Raw genomic sequence first — 25,260 nt, 5'->3', positions numbered from 1 at the left:
GCCTACACCCAGTTCAGTGAAGGGGGAAAAAGTCCCGATACATAACGTGAAGCCACCATGACGACGCAAGTTTCACATCCCTGACTTATATTCCTGTGTCCGATACAGAGATGGGGCCAGGGCCATCTGGGAGTTGTGTGCTGACTCCGGACTCTCCAGAATCTGACAGCAGTGAGGCAGAGGAACAAGGGGAGCCTGTTCCAGTGCACACGTGTGCAGAGCTGCCAGAAGGCAAGAATAGTTAAGACAAAAGGGGATACTCCAGAGTAGGACTTGGAGGTGATTAGTCCTCCCATAAGATATAAAGGAGGAGCAAAGGTACAGGAACCTTTGCAGGAAGCAACTTTGTTTGCTCTGTTCGGATTAAACCTTGAAGCTCTGTGTGGACGTTGTAATCCGTTTGGTTTTTTACAGTTAATTTGGCACTTTAGTTGTTGGCAGCAATTCAAAGGAGATAAAGGTGGGTGCTTATCTTGAGAGACTGTTTGGGATTCATTACAGGCTGGGAATGAACATAATTTCCAGCCATTGAAATAAAAAGACGGTTGTTTGGACTAAGTGTGTGATTAATTACGGTCTCAGGAAGCCTTGGTCAGAACACCTCTATGGCCAAAAGTATGTACAATGGGTTGCATGCATAGCACACATCAGAGTCACTAAGGGACTGGATGGCAATGCTATTAGTGAGTAGAGATTGGACAGCTGGTATACCAATTCAGGTAAAAGGAGAGCTAGGCGATCATTTATAGTCCTGGCTACTCAGAGATAGTGTCCAAATAATTAGGGGGGAAGCTATCAGAACTACCCTATTCCATTTTATGTTTGGGGTGGAAAAAAAGATTAAAGGCACAGTCCTGGAAGCTCACCAGCTATAAACTAAATGTTTCTGGGAACTAGTTAGCTGCTTTCTTTCAGAGAAGCTTGTCATTGGAACAAGGACTGTTACAGGAATGAGCCTGTGGCTAGTAATTAATCCTGCAATCTTTTGAATGGTAGTGAAAGTAAATAGAAGTTAAAGGCTGTGAACAAAAAATAAGCCATAATTTAATACCCTCACCGAAATCCCAGAAATGATTCTATTACAGAGGTTAAAGAATGCTTGGCTTAGAACTGCAGTACTATCATTTATGCTTACTGTATTAAGATAAAAGGGAAGGAACTCCTCCCATCCACTTACTCATCTGTCTCCCTGCCCAAAGAAATGGAAAAGAAGAAAGAAGGAAAGATGAGATGAAAATTATCTTTTGGAGAAAAAAAAAAGAGACTTCCTTTCACTTGAATGAAGTATTAGGAAAATGTAACTGTCAATATAGAAAAGATATTTTTACCATTTGATTAGCAAATAAATAAATAACCCTGCTTTCCCAAACAGCTTGTATAAAGAGTAGATTTAATGCAATTAAACAGAAAAACAGAAGAAGGAGTTTAAAAATGTTATCAACACCCAGAATTGGGTTAAAGTTGGGGAAAAAAAATATTGAAAATTAAATATGAAACCCAGGATTGCACAAGAAAAAGAGGGAAACGTTCCAATGAATTACTTCCTTCCTGAACTTTGTACCCAGAAAAAAATTCCTCTCCATACGTTTCTTTTGGGGAGCTACCAAATATTGTGAATTATGGGTTATGGTATTGTGGTGAGATAGGGCATTATGGGGAAAAAAAGCTTTTTTAAAAAAAAATAAAAATCATCTTCATTGTTCTGAAGAGGTTTATGAGGACTGATCAATCAGGAAGAGAGAAGATCCTGAATCGTAGGAGAAACACTTAAAGGAGCGGAATATGTTTAATTTGAAAAAAAAAAAAGAAAAGTGAGGGAAACACGAACAAAGGTCTATAAAAGTCTAAAAACATTGCCATGTGCAAGTGGGATAGGTCTTATCTTTTTCTAAAAGGGAGATTGGGACAAAGACTAACAGATTAAATGAAAATAAACTGGATGTGAAAAAATTTCCTGCTGGTAAGAAATATTAAGGGAGCAGGAAAGAAGACAATATACCTGAAAATTTGTGGCTATCTATCAGGGATCGATTGTGGGAAAAGTGTACCAAGCAAAGGACTGGACTCACTGATGTGAAAGATCTCTTTTGGCCATTCAAAGTTCCTAATTCGAAAGCGAAGATAGATTAAGAGAGTGGGGTTGGGTGTAATAGAAAAAAAATATATGGGGGGGGGGGGCGCTTTACAAATCTTTGCATTCTATTCTCACTGGGTACAATTTTGGGAGGTTAAGTCAGAGGCATCATTCTTTTTATTCTCTTTAATGCAAGGCTGTCAAACTCCCGGCCCGTGGGCCCGATGCGTCGCGTGCTGGCCACGCCCATGCCCGATTTAGTGATGGGGACAAAAAGTCCGGATACGTCATGTGACGCCGGCGTGACGATGCAAGTTTGACACCCCCGCTTTAATGTATTTTTCTTCCTGTTGTTGTTGTTGTTGTTGTCCTTGTTACTCAATAATAAAATAGAGCATATTGGCTTTGTTCGGCCTTGTGTTGATTATTTGACCAAAAAAGATATCTTTCTGTAAACTTATAATCTAGGCAAAAAAATAAATAAAATCAAGGCATTTTTGATATATTTCTCCTCCCCTAACCAAGAGGTCCACAGCTGACAAAGGAATAAGGTGTACAGTGGGCACAGAAACTCCGCCAGGCCGCTCTGAACATGCTTCCGGTCCATACCTCCCACTGATACTTTATTTACTGCAGCTGGCCAACATTTTATTGCCTGTTTCATGTATTAAAATTCAAAATGTGGAAAACATTACCAGTGTCCTGCTTGATTCCACCCCACCCCCCCATTCAACTTCCTTTTCAGCATGGAATATATCAAATGGTCAAAGGCTAACTTAAGACTGACTCTACTCAAAAACTATTTCCTTTGTTCTCGTGTTTTTAACTTCGAAATTCAGACCAGTTTTCCACAAAGAAAAAAAAAAAAAAAATAGCAGCAGCCCTGATGCTTTCTCACAAGTTACAGTTTCAGACAGGGAGGAACATTGCTGGTGAATGACCAAGAACCTCAGTTTTTTTCCCCTCTGAAAGAGAGAGTGACATTTGCAAAGCAATTTGGGTGACGGGTTTTCTATTTTGGGGAGGCTGGGGGGGGTAGGATTTCAGACATCTTCTTTTGGTTCTGATGCTTCCATGTTAAGTGTTCAATTGTTTTAGGCTCCTTTAATACTTTATGAATTTTATATCAGCAGGAGAGATCCTCAACAGCAATAGAGCTTCATGCTTTATTTGTGGTGTAATCAACATTCAATAATCAAAGCAAACCAAAGCTACAAATAAGTTTCAAATGATGGTTCTGTTTTTGGAGGAAGTCAAACTCATTGGCCAGGTATTTCCATGAATGCTATATATGCACAGCAGATTTTTCTAGGGTTCTCTTCTCCGCCCCAATCTTTCTTCAGCTACATCTGGCGTATAAGTACATAAGAGGGAAGTATATATTTATGGAACAACTCTCTCTGAAGTGATGCCCTGGGTGCATGTTGCATCAGTTTAACATATGCAAAACAAAGAAAAGCAAAAAAAAAAAAAAAAGAATACCAAAGGGAGGGAAGGAGAAAGGGAGAGGGGGGAACCTCCTCCTTTTCTCTCTTGATTGAGAGCAGATATACAGGAATAGTTGCAAGTCACAGATCTGGCTTTTAATAGAGCCAGATTTCTACATTAAAGGCAGTGTTATTTGAATGTGATATGGTATATGTGGCAGAATTTCCCCATTGCTTCCAGTTCTGTATATCCAAGAGCACTGAATACATCTCTTGATAGATGACAGCAAAGGTAGCGTACATTGCAATCCAAACATTGGAGAACAGTCAGCCCATGCTACAAAGGAACAGAGTCTGTATCCAATAGATCAGAGGTGTCAAACTCAAGGCCCGCGGGCCAGATGCGCTCCACATAGTGCTTAGATCTGGCCCACGGGGTCGCCCTGGAAATAAGCAAAGTGGTGCCTCTGCCAGCAAAAATGGAACTTGGGAGGGCTGTGTGTGGCCCTCGCGAGCTCCATTTTCCCTGGCAGAGAGCTGCAGGAGGCCGTCGCAGCTGAAAACAGAGACTGAGAGGGCCACGTACAGCCCTTGCAGGCTCTGTTTTCACTGGCAGAGGGCTGCAGGATGTCGAGCTGACCATGTCCACCCCGAGCACACTCACTCAGCCCCCCTCCAAGGTCAAACGCAACCCTGATGCGGCCTCAATGAAATTGAGTTTGACACCCCTGCAATAGATGATTCAATGCATGGTCCAATTTTTGGTGGGGAAGAGATTAATATAGGTATCTTTCTCAATGATGAACTAGAAGCAATCAATTTTCAGAATTCTTTTTTGTTGTTTATAAGCATCAATGGTCCAATTTTATCTTTTAATAAAGTATGGCTGGGGGAGGGGTTAATTTTCAGAGGTGATCTCTGCAGAGTTCCTTTATGGAAATGGTCCTTTTTTTCTCATTTTTAATAACAAAACTATGCAGTTAATAAATACCCCCAAATTTCATGTTTTTCATCTTGATATGATTTAGGAGACTGAATACATCACCAAACCTGACTTGGAACTATTAAAGCTGGACAATCTGCGAAGCCTTCAGACTATGAAGATTAAGCTCATGTTGGAATGACAAGTACGGAAGGCCAAGTGAATTATTTACTTGTCCAGTTGTTTCCAAATATAGTTTCTTGATGTTTCCAGCATTTCTTTTAGCTCAGAGTTTCCCAACCTTCCGGCAACGGGTGGGTGGGGAGAAAGGATTGTTTGTGTGACTGCTCACGCAAGTGGAGATGTGCACGAGTGCTTGCCCGCCACTTCTGCAGCCTGGGGGTTGGGGATCCCTGCCTTAGCTGACTAAACCCATAGAGAGTATTCCATTGCTATATATCAGGGTATCAATTTCTGGTGAGAGTGATACCTCAAACGGATGCCTTTTGCAGGGTCTTCAGCATTCTTTCCCATTTTTTGATAATACTTGTTCAGAATTCCCCAGCCTACATATCCAGTGAAACTGAACAGGTGCAAACTGTCTGTGACTAAAGAGACATTTAGATAACAATAAGAATGCAAACTGCTCTATTACATGTTTTATATTCTCTCAGAGTTTTCTACAACACTGCTTATAAGAGATTTGTTATTTATCCCAGAAAAACAAAAAAGGGAAATGAATCTAACAAGCTAGCCAGAGAATGCCCACTGAATCAGATAACTGATTGGAATGATCAGCAAGACAGAATGTTTAATATATATGTATAAAAAGCAAAAATGGATTAAAAGTGGCCAAATTTAGATTAAAAACATATATTCTAGAAATCTGTAATGACTGTGAGCGATTAAATACAACTTCAGACAGGTGCCATTATGAAGCATATCAATATAATTCATCCTGGTTTTTTTTTAGGATTCTACAATTTCTCTTTCTAGATTATTCTTTCCTTACTGAAGCACTTAGCGATACTATAGACCACGGGTGTCAAACTTGCCACATCACGTTGCTGTCACACGAAGTTTTTCCCATTCACGGAGCTGGGGTGGGTGTGGCCTGCGTGTGATGCATCTAACCCGCAGGCTGCCAGTTTGACACTCCTGCTATGGACCTTGTTACCTGCCCTTTTTTGTTTTTTCTTCTATCAAATGAAACAGTTTTTTGCTTCTACAGTTCCAAATTATAAACACCCAAGTAATTGTTTTCACAGCTTGTCCAGTTGAACTTTGCATAGATAAGATCCTTTGTAGTTTGGATATGATGAAACCTGTCAATTCTATTTTGATCTTTGCGCTAAATCTACATCCCATCAGGTCCGGCAGAAAAGGTATATTCTGGGTTCCACCTGACAGGACCCAGATTACCTGACTTTTCTACAGTGGCTCCCACCCTCTGGAAGATCAGACCTCCTTGCTCCCAAGGTGATGTTAGCCTGCGTGCCTGTTAGTCTTTAGTAAGGTCTTGTACATGCGGTTCTTGCAGCAACTTTGGGAGCCGATAGGGAACCTGTGCAATTGTTATATAGGCAATCCTCGATGTATAACCACAATGGAGCCCAAAATTTCCATTTCTAAGGAAGACAATTGTTAAGTGGGTTTTGCCCCATTTTATGACCTGACCACAATTGTTAAGTGAATTACTGCCTTTGTTAAGAAGCTGTTAAGTGAATCTGGCTTCCCCATTGACTTTGCTTGTCAGATGGTCACAGAAGACGATCACATGACCTCAGGACGCTGAAACTGTCAGAAATACCAAATGCCAATTGCCAAGCATCCAAATTTTGGTCACAAGTCCGTGGGGATACTGCAACAATTGTAAATGTCACAAATGGTCATAAGTCCCTTTTTTCAACTAATCACAATAGGGAGGGGCATATCAAGTTGACAGATAGGAAAAAGGGGGTGGGATATATTCATAGGAAACCTACCAGGGTTGTTGAGATTGACCATTCAAGCACATGATAGTTTTTGATAGATGTCTAATTGTTGGTTTCATATTGGAATCATAAATAAATTAACCAGTTGATTATATTCAGCATTTTGTTGAGAAAAGCATTAGAAAGGCATCCATACAGAAACCTCCCCTCATTTCTTATTTTTAATATGTGTTAGAACTTTAAATTTCCAGAATTCCTACTCAGCATGACCATGAAGAGGAAGCTGATTTATACATGTAGTACAGATACATGGATTATATCAAATTACCTATTTTAAAGATTATCTATCCTGTCCTGCTCATAACACTGTTTGCAATAATGCATGTTAACTGAATTCAAATACAGCATGCTAGTTTGAAAAGTGAAAAGGTAAAATAAATAATCAACGTTATATAGCTTGCTATTCCAACTCAAACAATTGATGCACATGCCAGTTTTGTACCCTACCGTTTCAATCCAATTATTCGAAATAAAGAAATTAAGATGGCATTAGGAGATTAAGTGAAGGTTGCAAGAATGGATAAGAGAGATTTTAGGTTTCTTAAGCATTCTGCTCTGTACTAATACAGTAGATTGGATGTTTAGATATTATCCCCAAGCCACATAGAAACTGCTTTCTCTGAGCAACTCCTATATAACTGGGCCAGGTTTAAATGCTGAGGCATGCTTTGGATACAGGGCAATGTGATCAATGAAATTGCTTGACAAAGAACAAAACATGAATGAAAAGCAATGGTAAGGAAGGGTAAGGAAGAACAAGGCCTTAGTCCTGCAGACTAGAACATCTCCAATTCAGACATTAGTTTAACATGTAGGAACAAAACCTGTTCCAGTTTGGTGCAAAGGGAACCAATGTTAACTGGTTCACAGAGGTACATGCGTGGTTGAGATTTATGTTTCCAAAATGCAGAAAATGTATGAGTTCAAAGGCAGTTGTTCCCCAGGAACCTACAGCAGCGAACATAACTTTCTCTCCTCCAATTTTCCCCCACTGCCCTTGAAGTAGATTAGGCCAAGAAAGAGCAATGAGCCCACTGACCTTCCATGGCTGGGTGTAGACTTGAATCTGAATTTCAGAAGTTCTAATCCAACACCTTAACATTTTTTGCAGGCAACAAGCTCCTAGTCAATAACATATTGTAATGATGTGTGGAATGACTTTTGGAGGAGAGAGGAAGAGATGCTGCCTAGGGAACAATCACATAGAAGAAGGCCTAGCCTGAGGTTGCATAAAGGGCAGTGAAAAATCTTCAAAGAGAAACCTCCCTATTTTCTCAGTCTGTAAAGGAGATGGTGAGAGATTTGTACTTTCAGACTAATGAGGTTCTGTAAATGGGGCCTCATAATAGATAAGACTTAGCTCATTTTATGGTGCTTCCTGTCTAGGCTGACTGGGAAGGCTGATTCCTGCTTTTACCCCTTCTCTTCTTGCTATCCAATGCCATATTTCCGCCCCACCCCATTTGCAGATTCCAGTTGGTAGGTTAATTCTAGAAACATACCTAAGGATATTGTTTTGCATTTTTTCCCATCTTGTATTTGTGCCAGACATAGAAAGAAGCCAAATATATTTCAGCTAAAAATATTTCAGAGATAGATTTTAGGAAGGACTAATGCAACAGATTAGCAGCTTCTTGCTAAGCAGATTCTTTAAAAGCATGGGCTGAACGTATTCTAAGCATGATAAATTCTATAACTAAAAAAATCAATACAAGAGAAATCAAGAGATGCATTTTAACATATACTGTGGAAGAGTAGTTATTACTTATGCAATAGAAATAATAAAGGTAGCTTAGTTTGTCATTAAGTACTACACTGCCTTTCTACACTTTTGGCTATACAATTTGGGATGAACACCCTTTGAATGGTATGAGAGTAAGAGGAAAAATTGCTGACTACAGGAACCAGAACTACTCAAGTGACTCTGAGGACACAGATAAACCTCCAAGTGCTTCAACCACCCTCTAAAAGGATGCAAATGACCAGCTGTCTGCAAGGAATATAAATCCTTCCGTTCCCCACTATCTTGTCAGAGCTGAAGAAGCTTCTTAGATGAGAAGCAAAACATCTTCAAAGAAAAAACAAGAAAATCCAATTGCCCCCTGAAAAAGCACCTTTGGGATAACCATGACCTGGATGACTGAGAATCTCTACTGACTTTTACACTGCCTTTCATTTCTGCAACACTAAATTGTACTGGAATTAAAAGCTTAGTTACAAAAAAAAAGTTTAAACATCGCAATCATGCATTATTTAACGTTATTTTTTTAAAAAAAGAAATCTGTAGTGTTGAATCTTTGTGGCTTACCATTAGTGAATGTCTATTGGCTGAAAGAAGGCCTGTCCCATATCCTGATCCGAGGCCTCCCATAGCTCCATTATGAGAAGGGCCTATTAAGCTATGGAGGTCGCTATGACTACCAGGCATGGCAGTTGAAGGTCCCACTGCATGGTTCCGGAGAACATGAATAGCATCATCCAGTCTTTCCAAGCGGTCTTCGATTCGGCTTTGCTGATAGTTTATGACAAAAAATAAGAGAGCATCAGAAAAATGTAATAGGCTGTCTCCTGTTTGAGCAGAACTCACATAAATGGTGGATCATATATTTTGCACTGCTACTGCTGTGTGTCAGGCAGTTGAAACCAAAGAGGATTGCTTGTAGCCGAGCTGTTTCTGAATCTGTTTCACAAACAGATTTATTAAGGGTATGCTGCTTAATTTTTCCCCCCTTTGCTCACCAAAATACTGTAAATAAAACAACTGACACCCAAAACTAGCCTGCTAAGATACTATGAAAATTCTGTTTTCATTTACATGGGCAAAACAAAACAGTTCATGTTTGTTGCCCCAGGATCCTGAAATATTTTGTGTCAGAAATATCAAATTGCCATGACCTATTAAATTATTTCTGTATGCTAACTTCTTATCTAAGGCTTATTTACTTCTCACTGTTTTAACTGGAGCTGTGAAAATTGATATGTGGAATTCTATGATCAAAAATAGCCTGCATTCGGACATATATTCCAATACTCAAAAAGAAGAATAAGAAAAAAAATACGGTATTTTATCCATTTACAGCACAAACATCTAAACAGGTTTCAGAACACCAGAGCAATTTAAATAAGTTAAACAAGTACATTGCTGTCTGGGGAATTCTGTGAATTGAAGTCCACCCATCTTAAAAGTTCCTAAGATTGAGAAACACTGGTTTACTGGTCTGTCTAAAAAACCTCATCGGGTTTTTAAAAGAAACAGTCTCTTGAAACCACCAATAATTTTCTGATTATTTAAAGTGCAAAGAATTATGGTGGGCATTGTTATTTTATTTTTTTAAGGCCGAGACTTAAGATGATATAAGGTAAAGCAATGTGTCTGGTTATATTCTGCCAAAATTCTTCATTATACAATTCTCAAGAATGTTTCTGAAGTGGCTACTTCATTCTTACTGAAACCACATGAGAAAAAAGACTGGTGTCAACATCCTTATTTAATATATTATGCAATGCTCAGTGGAAAAACACTACTTAATTTCCACCTAATGGAAATGGTGATGTTCCTTTCTTATTCTGAATGTGGCTTCTAGATTAGGACCATTGTACAACTGAAGCTCTTAACTTTCTCTTAGCTTCAGAAATGTTTTCTCACATGGCATTGGGGGCATTTGTGGAAATATATTCTTTGAGGAATACAAAAGGAAGGCAATCCGAGGCATCTTTTGCCACGACACTAGCTGAGCAACTCTTTGTATAGTGGGTCTCATTGAAGGCATTATTCACTTCATGTTGGCAAGCTTTGATTGTTTATCATTGTGACTACAAGACTCATAGACTTATGGGGAAGAGGCCAATAACAAGCTAATATCATTAACCTAAGAAAGTAGGTGTTCTCTCTTCTTGTGGTGATGTCATTCTGGAACCCAACATTCAAAGCAATTTTTTTAATTAAGCCCACAGGCTCTGAAAGGCAGTCTTGACAGTTTTGATGGGCATATATAGCTCAAGGACACCAATACGAGGTTATCTCTTCCCAGAAATATTACCATTGGCATTGGCTCTTATATTGATATTTTGAAAATATAACTGGGTAGCAGAATATAGTTTACATAGATTGATATAGTTTGATGAACTGATATAAGCTAAGATGCTCTCCAAAACAGCAGTACATCATCTTCTTTACAGTTATAAAAGATATTGAGAATGTTACAATGCATGCACATTAAGCATATATGTAACACACTGAAACTGATGAATATTAAGAATAGCTTATTATGCTATTTTTTTCCATATACAGTTGAGGCTTGATCATCTTCCTGACTAAGCAAAGTGATCTGTTCATACTTCCATTTACTTATGGGAAAATGAGCCCTTTTTTTTCAAAATACTATACTTACATTAGGCCACTCCTTCATTTTGCTTTTTAAACAAACTAAGTTTGATCTCCTTGTTTTTCTTCTACAAGTATAGATTCCAACCTTACACAGTTCATATTAGACAGCATGCCCTATTTCCATGTGTGGTGTTTTACTACGTAATCATTGCTGATGAGCTAAATATCTATGGAGCTTCTCAATCATCCAGGTCAACTATGACTGAGAATCTCCATAGAAATTTAGCATTGCTGATTAGTTTATGCAAAAGAGTATATAGAAATCTGTTGTGCTTTATGGGTGGATCTCCTATTTAGAAATGATCAGGAAAAGAGTGCACTAATTAGTGTTATGCTCCATTAGGAAAATGGATAGGAAAGACAAGAAGACTGCAATAAGATATTAACAGGTAGTTAATATTGAACAGGTAGTTTGCCATTGAAAAACATACCAAAGAATGTAAGGGACCTTCATAATTGGGAGATGATGATGCCTGCCCTCCATTTCTAGACCAAACAGCTGTTCCTGCTAATAGTAAAATGGGAGTTACAATTGGAACTATGCAAACAAAATGTCTTTTCAAAGACACTGAATAATACTGTAGATATGTACATAAGATTTCCCAACAGTCATATTAAACCACATCTCTTGTGCAGAATGTTGAAAACAAATATTTATTATGCAGCCCCACCCAGAAGCCACATCATGTCTCCAAAGAAGCCACATCATGTCTCCAAATTGCATGCCAGCATATAAGATTTCATCTATTTTGTAGTTGTATATCAGAAAGCAAGTGGAAATTGATATATATTTAAAATAAATAAATAAAAGAATTGTAGCAAGATCCTGTTAGTTTAACCATAGCAGGAGGCATTATCAATAATTTTCATTTATTATTATCAGAGAAAACTCTGTGGCAAGTTTGTTGGTTGGTCTATTGGTCTGTAGCAATGCAGTTTTTACTTAAATGTTTACATTCAATGCATTCTAAAAATGTAAATTCTAAATTCTTGTAACTGATAGAGATTGTTACCTCTTTTGTTTTATTTAAGTCTTTTCAATCAACTACTGTAACATCATATTTATTGCTTTTTAAAAAAGAGCAAAATACAAGTGTCAATAGTATAATAAATTAGTTTTCTAAGAAAATCTCACTGAGTATTCTAGGATCAAGTGGAGTTTTAAAAACTCTCTCCTTACAGAATGTGTTTATGAAGTACAATAATATAGATACTGGAAAAGATATTTCTGTATATGGTACAATAATTCACTAATACTGAATAACTATGAAGACAGAAGACTTTTTCCTAGCTCATTTATGGCACAGTCTTTTTTCATGAAGTAAAATCACTGGGAGATACATCAGTCTTCTTTAATTTGGGGTCCTGTAGCCAATCAATAGGCACACATTATTGTTGTAACATATAATTCCTGGTTGAGCAAGCTTAATACACATGAAAGCAAAATATTAACTTTCAAATCTAAATTAAGGGATTAATCATCCAGAGGTCCTTTTAGATCTTAGATGAAAGTTTACTCTGGGACAATAAAAATAGTATCATTTTGGAAATAGACAGAACGGTTCATATCAATCTCTGCTGTCAAGATATTACATTGTTGACATTAAGTATGTTTTATGGAATAATTGTTTAACTTAGATAGCCTTAGGATATTTTTCTTTTCTTCTCCATTTATTTATGATGCATACACACACACATACACATGCAAGCATATACACACAATCATTCCCTCAGCCATATAAACTTTGCTGCATGGAATTGAAATACTTTCCAGACACAAGACAGACTTTTCTGTCTTGAACTTCAATTGGTATTCTTTTTACTGATAAGATAAAAACTGATAGTAACTCCTCTCTTCCTGCCTGTCTGAACTGCAGGAAGTAAGGCTGTGAACTTGCTAGATTGGAAAATGTAGTATACATGATGTTATGACTGTCTGCTAAATCTCTAAAGTCTTGCTTACTCATGAATTAAATATTCAATCTCTTTAACCTTGGCATTTATTCTCCAGTACCATGTAGGAATGCTTTGTTTTTGCCATGAAATCACCCTTAGAACAAGTTGAACTATATTATAGGAAGAACATAATAATGGAAGAGGAGACCATATATTAGAAAGAGTCACACTTTCCTTTTAGCAATTCACATTTTCTCAAAAGGAAGAGCTTGGAAAGAGGAATACATTCAGACTTATATACAGTATATTCAGAGTAAACCAGAGTAAAATTTCTGTGTCATGACAAATGGACAAATGTATTGATTAGTTTTAGATCCAACCCAATGTATTTTATATGTATCCAACCCAACCTATATTCTATTTCCTTAAATCTTTGGGGGAACGTAAGCCCAGTAATAGCAACAGCACTTTACAGCCCTTTCTAAGTGGTTTACAGAGTCAGCATATTGCTCCCAACAATTTTGGGTCTTTCTTTTACCCACTTCAGAAGAATGGAAGGCTGAGTCAACCTTGAGCTTGGTGAGATTTGAACTGCCAAATTGCAGTTAGCTGGCAATCAGCAGAAGTAGCCTGCAGTACTGCACTCTAACCACTGTGCCACCAAGGTTCATTATAATAGTAATAATAATAGTTGCCTATTATTGTTGCAATAATTGCATATTGTTGCATTTGCAATAATTCTTAAATTCTTCTTTCTGCATGGGTTAATTAATTTATTGTGCAATATCTATGTCATTAATGCAGGCAGCTGGCAATCAGCAGAAGTCGCCTGCAGTACTGCACTCTAACCACTGTGCCACCAAGGTTCATTATAATAGTAATAAAGTAATAATAATAGTTGCCTATTATTGTTGCAATAATTGCATATTGTTGCATTTGCAATAATTCTTAAATTCTTCTTTCTGCATGGGTTAATTAATTTATTGTGCAATATCTATGTCATTAATGCATGGTTTCAGAAAACAAAATAAATGGTGTACATAAGGGATGTTCAGAAACCAAGTTGAGTAGTCAAGAATCAAGGTTGTTTACTATGCAGCCTTGAGTTAAGGTAAAGCATACCTTAACATATTAGCCTGCTCCCTGGAACCAGCCTACACACTTGTACAGTAGGATAGAAGACTTTCTAAGCTTTTCATAGAGATCTTCATGCAATACTTTTATTTTACTATTAAGCCCTGAAATGTTAAAACAGGCGGCAGTCTGAAATTGTTTCTCAGAGAACTGAACTTTCTGATCATGCTCAAAAGCATTATTTTAAAGATGTTCTTGCTATTTCATTAACTAACTGTTTGGTAAAATATAATTTTAACCACAATACCTGAGAGAGAAGGGGGTGAACCAACAGGAGTTGAAGGATTTGATGAAAAGCTGTTGTTGGTATGATCTGGAGAGTAAATCTTTAAAAGATAATACAGAATTAATCTAAAGTCACTTGGAATGGATACAGACAGAGGATTGGCACTCTTCATTATAAATATACTTAATACTTATGACTCATAAGATGAAAAGGATGCTATGAAGAACATGAAACCACTATGACAAAAACACTATGAGGTAATAAGACAGTTGTGATGAAGGACAGCTTGTGGGAGGTTTTAGTTTATCCCTTAGATTAAATTATCATAGTAGGTTCTACAGTACTAAAATATGTATACTGTACATATAAATGGAGGGGGGAATCAGAAAATTACTTCAATTTAAGCTAAATATCTTAAATTATTATAGGAGTCAAGTTTTGTAAATAAAACATTGAAATATAGAATAGTGAAAAATACTTATTGAAGTAAACTCTACAAAATAGAAGATGGAAAAATAATCCTGACTGATGTGTACAACTGCATATACATGGCTGAGTAAGTATATTAGAGCTTTTAGTTAAGATTCTCAAGGGTTTATCTACTTAATACCCTGAATGGACAAAACTTCTGTGATCATTTGGGACCTGATTAGAAATCATAAACATCATTAGACTCTTATCTTGTCAAATTATCAAAGCAGACCATGCTGGGAATTCATATTGGCCACTATTTAAGCTGGGCTCATGAACTTTTCCTTAGGGTTCTGCAGAGGCAATTAAATTAATTAACCCCTTGATCATCTCTCAGTTAACCAATGCCTCCAGGCACCAGTTAAAGTAGATTTTGTACTGTATCCATTATTTGGGAGTTGTGCTAATTTTTGTCTTTGTTAACATATGTTAGCTGGACATGGAAAACATCAATTCTCACGAGAACCCCATTGGAACCCCACTCTGCCCAGAAAATACATTACAGTGAGAGTTCATTTAAAAGTCAACGTTAAGTTTTAATTTGTAGAAATGCACTGTGCTGTATATGTACTTAATGGATCCTTACCCAAATCAGAGATGGAAATAAATAGAATGGGTGGCAATTGGAAGTCAAGGCTGGCTTTTAAATAACTGCAGCAAAACAGATTGAGAGGCCCTTTGATCTTTTTATCCTGACTTCTGGGAGTCTGCTTTCCCATATGCAGTGCCTAAGCAGATAGTATATCATCCAAATTACTGAAAGATGTGAACTGGGGAATGATGATACGGTTTCGGATTACAGATTCATCACCTCACCAGGAAGTAGTAATTCTATGGAAAAGATTCATAAGCTTGGTCCCTGCCCGCATGGGTGGATTATATCTCCAAGGACCTATGCATAAAAAAGCAGGTTCCTTTAGGGAGCTGTTCAAAGGCCTTTAAGGCTAAAAAGGGAAATTCAAAATTCAAAATCCTATCCCACTGCAGTGAGGCTTACTCCCTTTTACTAATGGGAGACTTGAAAGACACAGTTGAGGTAATCTGGCACTGAGATCAGGGGTGGGATCCAAATGGGTTTACCACCGGTTCGGTGGGCGTGGCTTGGTGGGTATGCTTTGTGCGTGCGCGCTTTTGTATGTGCCCAGAGGCATTTCCTATTCAATTTCTCCTGCACTCTCCCTGTGTCTTCAACAGCTGACTTGCGGCAATCCGCTATGCCGTGCGATGCAGCTGAGCATCAAAAGCAGGAAAAAAAGGTCAGTATGGATCCAGGGTGGGCAGGTGGGCCCAGCAGCTGATTGTCGGAGCAAACTGGTTCATTCCCAGATGATCTTTGGAGCTACTGGTTCAGGCGAACCGGGCCGAACCGGTAGAATCCCACCCGACTGAGATAGGGATAATTTTTGAATACTGCCCATCCAGGCTCTAACGTAAATGTACAGCAAATTCATATTTAGGAGCTATTCAAATGATTCCATCTATCCAGATTAATTATGGTCATGGCTTTGTCCCCAAAAACTTTACAACCCTATTTCTATGATGTAAAATAGGCATCTGAATCAGAAATTTTAACATCCTTATAGGATGTAAACTCCCAGCATTCTTTGGATGAAAATACGTAGTCCTTGGATTATGACCAATCCCTTTAATATTACAAATGACCCGAAAAAAAGGACTTATGACATGGATCTGAAGTTCTGATGGTACCTACTCTCCCAGTTGTGTGACTGCACTTGGGTGCTATGCATGTCTGTTTGCAGTGTTATGTGCCCTGTTTCACAGTGGCTTTGCAGAAAGCCAGCATTGCTTTTTTCACAAAAACATGCCATAATAAACAACAGGTTTGCTTAATGACTGTGGGGTGTGCTAAATGAGTCATTTTATGACTGTTATGACCAAAATGGACATTACAGTCGTAACCTGAGGACTACCTCAAATTCAAATTGGTTTAAATATGGTTTAGGCTTCAAATGAGACCAGGAAACCACTACAGGGCAGGCTTGGCTACTGAATCATGTAACATAAGCTTCTTACGATTTCCATGTGAATGGAAAACTATAAAGCACTGCATTCAATTAAGAATTTATCTTGAGTTATCTAGATTTTGCAGAGCGATATGTCTTTACATGCTTTTATTCTCAATTATTTTAACTGGCCACAATAGATTTGTGCATATGTGGTTACTGATTCCAACCCAAGTTCATGCTATTCAAATCATCCAAAGCAAATACTTTCTTACAGATGCAAGTGCTTTTCCCAGCGCATCGCCTGTCTGTGAACTTCCTGCAGCTCCGCTTCCTCTGTTTGCTGAAAAACAAAACACAAAATAAAACAAAACACAAAAAAACACACACATAAAAACAAGAAAATGAATCTTTTTTTCCATACACTGCACCCATATCCATAATTCAGCTGCATTTTAATGGTGAGTTATACAAATCGTAATTAGCATTACTATTATTAATTATGGTGGATTTCATACATCTCAAACATACCTCTCATATTTCATGTTCAAAATGTTTTTTGTTGCAAGCTATTTCAATCTAGTCTTCTTTCTGTGGTGAGTGAGATACAGAGCAGTAGGTCTTTGTACAGTATTAACCTAGCATTTTACAAGAAGAGAACTTCAAGGCACCCTAGATGTTTTATTTTGCCATTCTCTTTTTGGCTAAAGAACAGAAGGCCTTATTCAACTGTCTTCAAATATATAGAGATGGGAGACTGAAATCAGCACAATTCTATATTGTGTCCCCCTTAAAGTAAAGACCTAACTCATTGCCTCTATCCTACATTTAATCATGCTGAGGAAGCCAGATGTCTTATGTCAGTCCTTTGAGGCAGATAGCATCAGGAAGCAAAGGCCACAACAATTATTAGAATTGTATCATTAGAAGGCATAGTAACAGAATCTTGAAATCCTGACTGAGATTTACTCAATCTCCTCTTATACTAAAGGAGAAACTAAACACGGGAATCTTGAGGTTTTTCCCCTCACCCTCTCCTGCCTATATGGGCTAAGTAGTGGTTTGCACAACAGTTTTTGAATCCCTTCTTCAAAGCCATCTCCATGCCTGCTTAAAACTTGGAACAAAATTACTCCAAATAAGGCATTCTGAAAATCTGAAATCACCTCTCACTGGGAATATCTGACTTTATAGAGTTGCTATTGTGTGGAAAAATATGAGGGGGCGGGATACTGCCGTGAGCTCCAGTACAAAAGATGAGATATTATCTAATAAGTAAATAAATAGATTTCACAGTCCACTTTTCAGAACCAAGAACAACACACGGAGTTACTTCTGAATAGTTCTTTTATTGTTGCTTGCCTACAAACAGAATCTTGCCCAAACTAAAGCAATTATCTGCCATAAGTATATTCTGTGAATTGCTTGGGAGAATCCGACCTTGTTTTCTTCCTGTTCACCAGACATTCAATAGGGAAGGGACCTTAGAGGTCTAGTCCAACCCCTTGGTTAGGCAGGAAACCCTACATCACTTCTGACAAATGGTTATCCAATCTCTTCTTAAAAACTTCCAGTGTTGGAGCATTTACAACTTCTGGAGGCAAGTTGTTCCACTGATTAATTGTTCTAACTGTCAGGAAATTTCTCCTTAGTTCTAAGTTGCTTCTCTCCTTGATTAGTTTCCACCCACTGCTTCTTGTCCTGCCCTCAGGTGCTTTGGAGAATAGCTTGACTCCCTCTTCTTTGTGGCAGCTCCAAGCCCTCTGGGAAAAAGGCCATCTCTCCTGTGATTCCAGACTACAATCAACTACACTGCTTCATGTAACTTGCAAAGGTAACAGATGGCTTTGCATAAGATAATTCAAAAATTATTTGAGTGATCCCATTGTGATCCACACATAATGCCAATGAAGTGGGGTCAAGAAAACTGCGCACATGAATTCATCAGGAATAGAGCTCCACTCAGAGCCTTTATCTTTATGAACTAATGGTGTGACCTCAAGCCTTGTGTTCTGTCCAACTCAAATAACATCATCAAACCCATAGCATGAGGGAGCTAATAATTAATCCCATCCTTTTTAAATGTACCAAAAAAATATGTCTGTACCAGAATGTTAAATGCAACTATTTTCATAAGGGTAAAATTATAAAGGTGATATTACGATAATTATAATCCCCATGTTTCTAGCATAATGTCTAAATAATCATCTGCATTAATGGATTTGTTTGTGGATGCCCTTTTTATAATTGTATGAAATATTTTGTATATGCCAAGGTTACATTAAAAATTGTTCTATACAAGTTTCACTGGCAGGAATATAATTGTTCTGACCCAGCTCCCCAAACACGACAAATGTGATGTGAACTCAAAAGATTCCTTTATTAGGAATGCTGGCAATCCCAGCAAAAAGTTTATCTCACAGACTAACAAGTCAGTCCAACTGGAAGATAAATAGTTGTCTGTCACACCTATTCATCTCCGCCCCCTGCCTTTTATCCCCACAGCTAGGGTGGAGCTTCGCTAGCAGAGGTGGCTCCTCCTTCCCTAGGACTGGCCCATAGATTTCCACTGCTCTCCTCTCCTCTGCCTTCTGCACATCGATGCATCCGGCACTGGACCCAGCTGTTCCTCTTCTTCCTCATCAGCCACCTCCAGATTTGGGGGCTGTTGACTCTCCATCAGAGGGCTGAAGGATGGCCCAGGCTCCCTTCTATCTGCCAGCTCCATTCCTTCTTCCCCCTCGGAGCTCCCATATTGCCCTGATGTTGACCCTGACTCCCACACCTCCTCCTCCTCTCATTTGGCTGCTGGAGGGGCCGGAGGCCGACAGGCCACAACAATAATGGTTTTGCAATCTAGAGCCAGCTACACCAAACAAACAAAAAATAAAAATTGAGGACTACTCTGAGTTAATAAATGCAACATCTAGCCTGTTCTCCAGTCTCTAACTTGAATGGGAGCAACGAGTACATTCAGGAAATAGAAAACTTCAGCCAATTTGATATTTTCCTCAGATAAGATGTACTGGCACAGCAGGATAAAATTCATGTCCCTCTTGTGCCATATGACAGTTTAGCACCCCACTGCACTGGAAGCTTACACTAGTAAAAAAATTAAGTGCAGTATTATGTGACTGTTCCCATAATGAAATCACAATAAAACCAAGGCTTCAAGGGAAGGCGCACATCATGTTCCCACTAAAAAAGCCACATACTGCTATGTATCTTGCAATTCAAAAATGTCATTTAAAGTGAGAGTAGAAAGTGGGATTAATACATGAATGAGGCAGATCTTCTGGACTAATCTTTAGCATATGCTACATTAAATCTTTGTTAGTAAGTGGCTGCTTAAAGGCTCTGAATCTTTGAAAACACACAGAAAATACTTTGCATAGATTGAAGCATCGCCTTAAGTTAATATCTTCCAGGTGTTTTTTTTTTAATGCCGTGTCGACTCCTAGCGATTGCCTGGACCCATCCCTGTATTTATCGTGGCAACATTTTTGGGCGTGGTTTGCCCTTGCCTTCTTCCTGGGGCTGAAAGAGATTGACTGGCCCCAGGTCATCCAGCCGGTTTCATGTCGAAGGTAGGACTAGAACTCAGAGTCTCCCAATTTCTAGCCTGGTGCCTTACCCACTACACCCAAGTGCTTCTGTTTTAATATCCACCTAGACCCATGATGGCGATCCTATGGCATGCGTGCCGGAGGTGGCACGCAGAGGCCTCTCTGTGGGCATGTGAGCCGTTGCCCCAGCTCGGCCCCACTGTGCATGCACATGTGCCTCCTGCTAGCCAGCTGGTCCGGAGTTCTGCTGAGCATGTGTGGGGGGACAGGGTGCAATATGGTGGGGCGCATGCACAGGGATGCATGCATATGTGGGGATGCACATGCATACGGGGGAAGCACATGCATGCGTGGGGGTGGGGCACATGCATGGGGGCGCATGTGCGGGGGACGTGCGCATATTGCATTTTGGGGATGTGTGCACTTTGGGCACTCGGTGCTGAAAAATTTAGCCATCATGGACCTAGACAATTTCCTTTTGCTTGTTCTGCAATTTTCTCTTAGAATATCACCAGTTAACAATTATTTTCTCTTCAAGTTTCTGTCCTTTTCCAGATTGCAAGTTAACTTTGAGAGGGCAGCCAAGAATGAAATTTAATAATACAAGTTTACTTTTTTGGAGAGCAAAATCAGACCAGGCAAATAAAAGGGGCTGGATTATTCACAGATCAAACTCTTAACCCTGCACTCTTGTTGACTTGAGTTTCCAGTCAGTATAGCAAGAACTCCAACCAAATATCCTTTTTAATCTGTGATTACACAAAAAGCAAAGTTTTCTTCTGTGATATCTGATCAGCTCCACAAGCTCTTTCTCCAGAAAACAGACGAGGAGAAACTGCCGGGACTTGCCTTCTTCAATGTAGTCAGAACCCTACAACTCACCCATTATACTTTCTGTTCCATTTGCCGGAGGTGTACAGGAAGAAGCACTGTAATGGGTTGTGGCACTGCGATGGAAAGTGGACATTGGAGGAAGACTGGAATTGATGTCTGCTGAGGAGTGTGATGGGTAGCTCTGTGGCACATGGCAGGAAAAGACAACATTTTAGTTAGCAGGTGATGGTTGTACAGAGTTGCTGATTTTCTCATTCATTCATTCACTCACTCACTCACTCATCAAATTTATATAACTGGCTCCATCTCCATTCATGATCTTCAGACCTGCTCACAAAACCACGTTCAGAGAAGCAGCAGGATGCAGTCTAACTGAACGTCAGGGGAGTGCTGTTCCATAAAGAAGGTTCATTGGTATAATGGAACCGCTATTTTTAGGAGATCTCTTATTGCCTATAAACAACCTTGATCACCCAGCTTGGATGGAAAGGTAGAATATAAAAAGACCAATTCAGTGACATCCCCCCAGGGGGATTTTTTGGGGGGGGTTTGTACCCTTGTTTCATCCTAAAATCTTTGATATGTAGCTGAGAGACCCACAGGCGTTAAGGTATAGCATGACCTGTTGCAGAACCCCAGCAGAACATACGAACAGTGGATCAAAGAACAAAACTCCATTGTAAGGCTGTAAAAATTGTTCACATTTAAAGGCTGTTTTAAAGATTGTCACGCAAGGAAGGATCTTCAAAGGAAAAAAAAAAGAAAGCATCCTCAAGACAGGGTTCTGCTGCATAGAGTTAGCTTTGCTTGGCCTCCTCCTCATTTTGCAATTAGGATTTAAAGTCTCACACATGTGGGAAAAAAGATTTTATTTTTAAACCATGAAATGTACAGTGGTCTCCCTCTCTCTCTCTCTCTCTCTCTCTCTCTCTCTCTCTCAATGTTGTCCATGAAGAGACACCACATTTCTTCATTTATAATTCTGCTTTTGTCACATAGTTTTTCTTCAGAGGTGGTATTTAGCAGGTTCTGACCAGTTCTGGAGAACCGGTAGCAGAAATTTTGAGTAGTTCGGAGAACCTGCAAATCCTACCACTGACTGGCCCCGCCCCCATCTATTCTCTGCCTCCTAAATCCCAGCTGATCGGCTGGGTCTTCTTTTGTTGCCCTGCACAGGAGAACGGAGCTGGAAAGCAGGTTAATGGGGTGGGGAGGGAATGGGGATTTTACAGTATCTTTCCTCTGCCACGCCCACCACAGAACCGGTAGTAAAAAAAAATTGAATACCACCACTGGTTTTCTTTTAAGCAATGAAATCCATGGCTCTTCTCTTCCAACAGAGATAAACGTGAGTGTGTAAGAGAAAGTGGCTTAAATTGGTTAATAGTTTATCTTCTACATTTGGGCCACACACACACACAGATTGACACATAGTGCTGATTAGTAGCCTTACCAAGCGGTCATGAGGATGAAGACTGCAATAGCTACTGGACTGTGGAATATGAGATGAATTGCCCAACATTCCTCCATATCCAGGAGGATTCATTCCACTGGATGAGTTCCACGGATCACTGCTGTGGTGGCCGTCTGCAAAATGTACAGAAGAAAATATGGCTTCTCTGAATACACGGTTCTCTAACTAACATTCCGAGGTTGTGGTTTTTTTTAGCAAATGTTAATATTAGCATTCTAATAGGGCTTGACGAAGGCCTTATGTGTCACAGTGTTGGATAGTAGCTGACAATAAAAGACAGCAATCACAAGTGGGGAAACTGTGTTGTCATCCTTTGTCACATGGGAGCCACACTAATCTTACGTAACTCCATGAGCATGATTTTTTAAAAAAAGTTTTCTAAACAGGAGTGCAAATGACATTTCTGAAATTACCACTGATTAGTCAGAGATATTCTGTGCAATTTTAAAAACATTTGTGCTATTTTTATCAGAAACCTACACAGTTGTGACCTACATTGTTATTAATCCTTGCTCAATATGTTTCTTTAAAAGAGCATTTAAATAAGAGTCTAAATAGATTCTGGGGTTTTATTTTATCACACAAATATTTTGATTCCAAGACTTGACTTTTTGGCCAACTTCATATCCCAATGTCATATATAAAATATTTATGAATCAGAACAGAGATATGTATGATTTAGGAAGATGCTCAGAAACTTTTCCTATAGACAGACATTTACCAACAAAAGCTAATTGGAAAAGATACATATTTAAACTTAAAAGAAATTTGTCCCCAGAATTTTGTCTTTTCTACCTTTCAGTTGATGAACCCTTATTTTTTGATCTCAGATACTTGGTTTAGGGGAAAAGTTGAGAGATAGCTAAAACATCATTATGCTTTTAGGGTTATAGATCAAAATACAAGGATCAACTAAACAGAACTCATTATTTTGCAATAAATTTTAGAGTAAAATACATTATGAGCTATTTTAAGATAAGGCGTAAACACATCTATTTTCTTCCTGACAATAAATTGGTGCCTAGTCTCACAGATTAACAAAACAATCTGGAATGTGTTATTTGAGTTTTGATTACTCAGAAGATATCTAATGTACTACTTATCAGGCGATCCAAGAATATTAAGCAGTTATGTTTATCCACATGAAAAGTACAATAAAGTCAAACTTTCAATAGTATAAGCCACAAGGGTAAATTGTAAGGCTCTGGGGATGTTCCTGAATCTGCCTTCCAATATCCTTGAAGGAAATTAAATCAAGGAAGCATAAACACTGTTTAAAAGTTGGAAGTATGGTTGCATATCATATTTGTGGGTCAAATGTGAAGCTCTGTCTGGTTATTGGAATCTAATTGTTTCTGCCTTGCTGCAAATTTATTTGACAATAACCCAAAACTCTCTTTGAACTCAACTTTCAAGAAGACAGCAAATTGTTAACAACCATTGAGGAAGCTGGGCTATACAGAAAGTAATCTTTAGCTTAAGTTAGAAGGATCAATCCATGTCTACTTTCTATCTTAAATAAATCTATGTCAATACACTCATCATAATGGGCAACATGAAACAATTTTCTCTAAGATTTTGATTGGATTGCTCATAAGGGGGTAACCGTCTAAAACAGGGGTGTCCAACTCGATTTCAATGAGGGCCACATCAGGGTTGTGTTTGACCTCAGGGGTCTGCGGTAGGTGTGACCAGCTTGATGTCACTCAGGGGCGCCTGTGGTGGTCTGAGTGCTCTGCCAGAGAAAATAGGCCTCTTGCAACCCTCTGCCAGTGAAAATGGAGCTCATGAGGACCTCCTGCAGCCCTCCCGAGCTCCATTTTTGCTGGCAGAGGCACTGAGGGCCTTTGCTATTTCCAGGACAGCCCCATGGGCCAGATCTAAGCACCCTGTGGGCTGGATCTGGCCCCCAGGCCTTGAGTTTGACACCACTGATCTAAAATTTAAATAAGGAGCTGACCAACAATAAATGTAGCTGGGATGTAACCGACTCCTCTCTAGCACAGAAAAAGGGTGCAATCTCTTTAAATTACAGGTAGTCCTCAACTTATGACCACAATTGAGTCCAAAATTGATCTTGCTAAGTGAAACCTTTTGCTCCATTTTATGACTTTTCTTGCCACTGAATCATTGCAGTTGTTAAGTTAGTAACATGGTGGTTAAGACAGTGAACCAATGGCTTCCCCATTGACTTTGCTTGTCAGAAAGTCACAAAAGGAGACCAGGTGACCCCGGGACACTGCAGCCAACATAAATATGAAGCAGTTACCAAACACCTGAATTTTGATCACATGACCACGCGGATGCTACAACGGTCGTAAGTGTGAAAAAGTCATAAATCACTTTTTTTCAGTACCATTTATAGCTCCAGAGAGTTATAAACACAGCACAAAAAATCGGTTGCTCTCTTTCTTCTTTGGAAGAGAATGCGAAGACCAGACTCCTCTCTAGAACATTAAAAATCTCCACAGACCGTTCTCATCCTGGACATTCATATTTCGAACTGTTACCATCAGGGAGGCGTTTTCAGTGTCTTTAAATGTGGACTAATACATTGAGAAACAGTTTATTTTCCAAGGTAATAATTGTCTTGAATCAAACAGTGCATTTGTGATTTAGTCCTATTATTATTATAATTATTTTAATTTTTAAATACTCTGTAGTGTGATTGTGATGTGATGTTTGGGGCACTGTGCTGGAGTAGCTTTCAAATTTCATTGTATTCATGGAATGCAATGACAATAAAGGTATTCTTCTATTGTCGAGGACTACCTGTACTTTTGTCATTCTGTATAATGTAACTGGTGTATGTTTGCCCATTGAAAGGCATCACTTCCAAAATGTGTATGAAGGGTGATACTTTTAGCACATTCTAATTTTTAAAACTAAAA

At 38.8% G+C, this 25,260-nt stretch overlaps 1 protein-coding gene across 24 annotated transcripts in view; it reads right to left on the bottom strand.

Annotated features, from left to right (window-relative positions):
• The window catches only part of TCF4 (transcription factor 4), a 434,610-nt gene that overhangs the window by 36,961 nt on the left and 372,389 nt on the right, over positions 1 to 25,260 (bottom strand). For all 24 annotated transcript variants that reach the window (XM_087958608.1, XM_087958604.1, XM_087958616.1 and 21 more), the window contains 6 exons: positions 22,349 to 22,482; positions 20,944 to 21,076; positions 16,771 to 16,838; positions 14,082 to 14,160; positions 11,236 to 11,312; positions 8,726 to 8,929 (listed from right to left, as the gene is read on the bottom strand). In XM_087958608.1, the coding sequence (XP_087814734.1) occupies positions 8,726 to 8,929; positions 11,236 to 11,312; positions 14,082 to 14,160; positions 16,771 to 16,838; positions 20,944 to 21,076; positions 22,349 to 22,482 (695 nt within the window). The remainder of the gene's footprint in view (positions 1 to 8,725; positions 8,930 to 11,235; positions 11,313 to 14,081; positions 14,161 to 16,770; positions 16,839 to 20,943; positions 21,077 to 22,348; positions 22,483 to 25,260) is intronic.

Source organism: Notechis scutatus, chromosome 2 (assembly GCF_049901735.1).
Source record: "Notechis scutatus isolate UNSWTSFEM ecotype Mainland chromosome 2, rNotScu1.2, whole genome shotgun sequence".
Lineage (NCBI taxonomy): Eukaryota > Metazoa > Chordata > Lepidosauria > Squamata > Elapidae > Notechis > Notechis scutatus.
The sequence above is the reverse complement of the archived record's forward strand: the minus strand, read 5'-3'. Positions and strand labels throughout refer to the sequence as shown.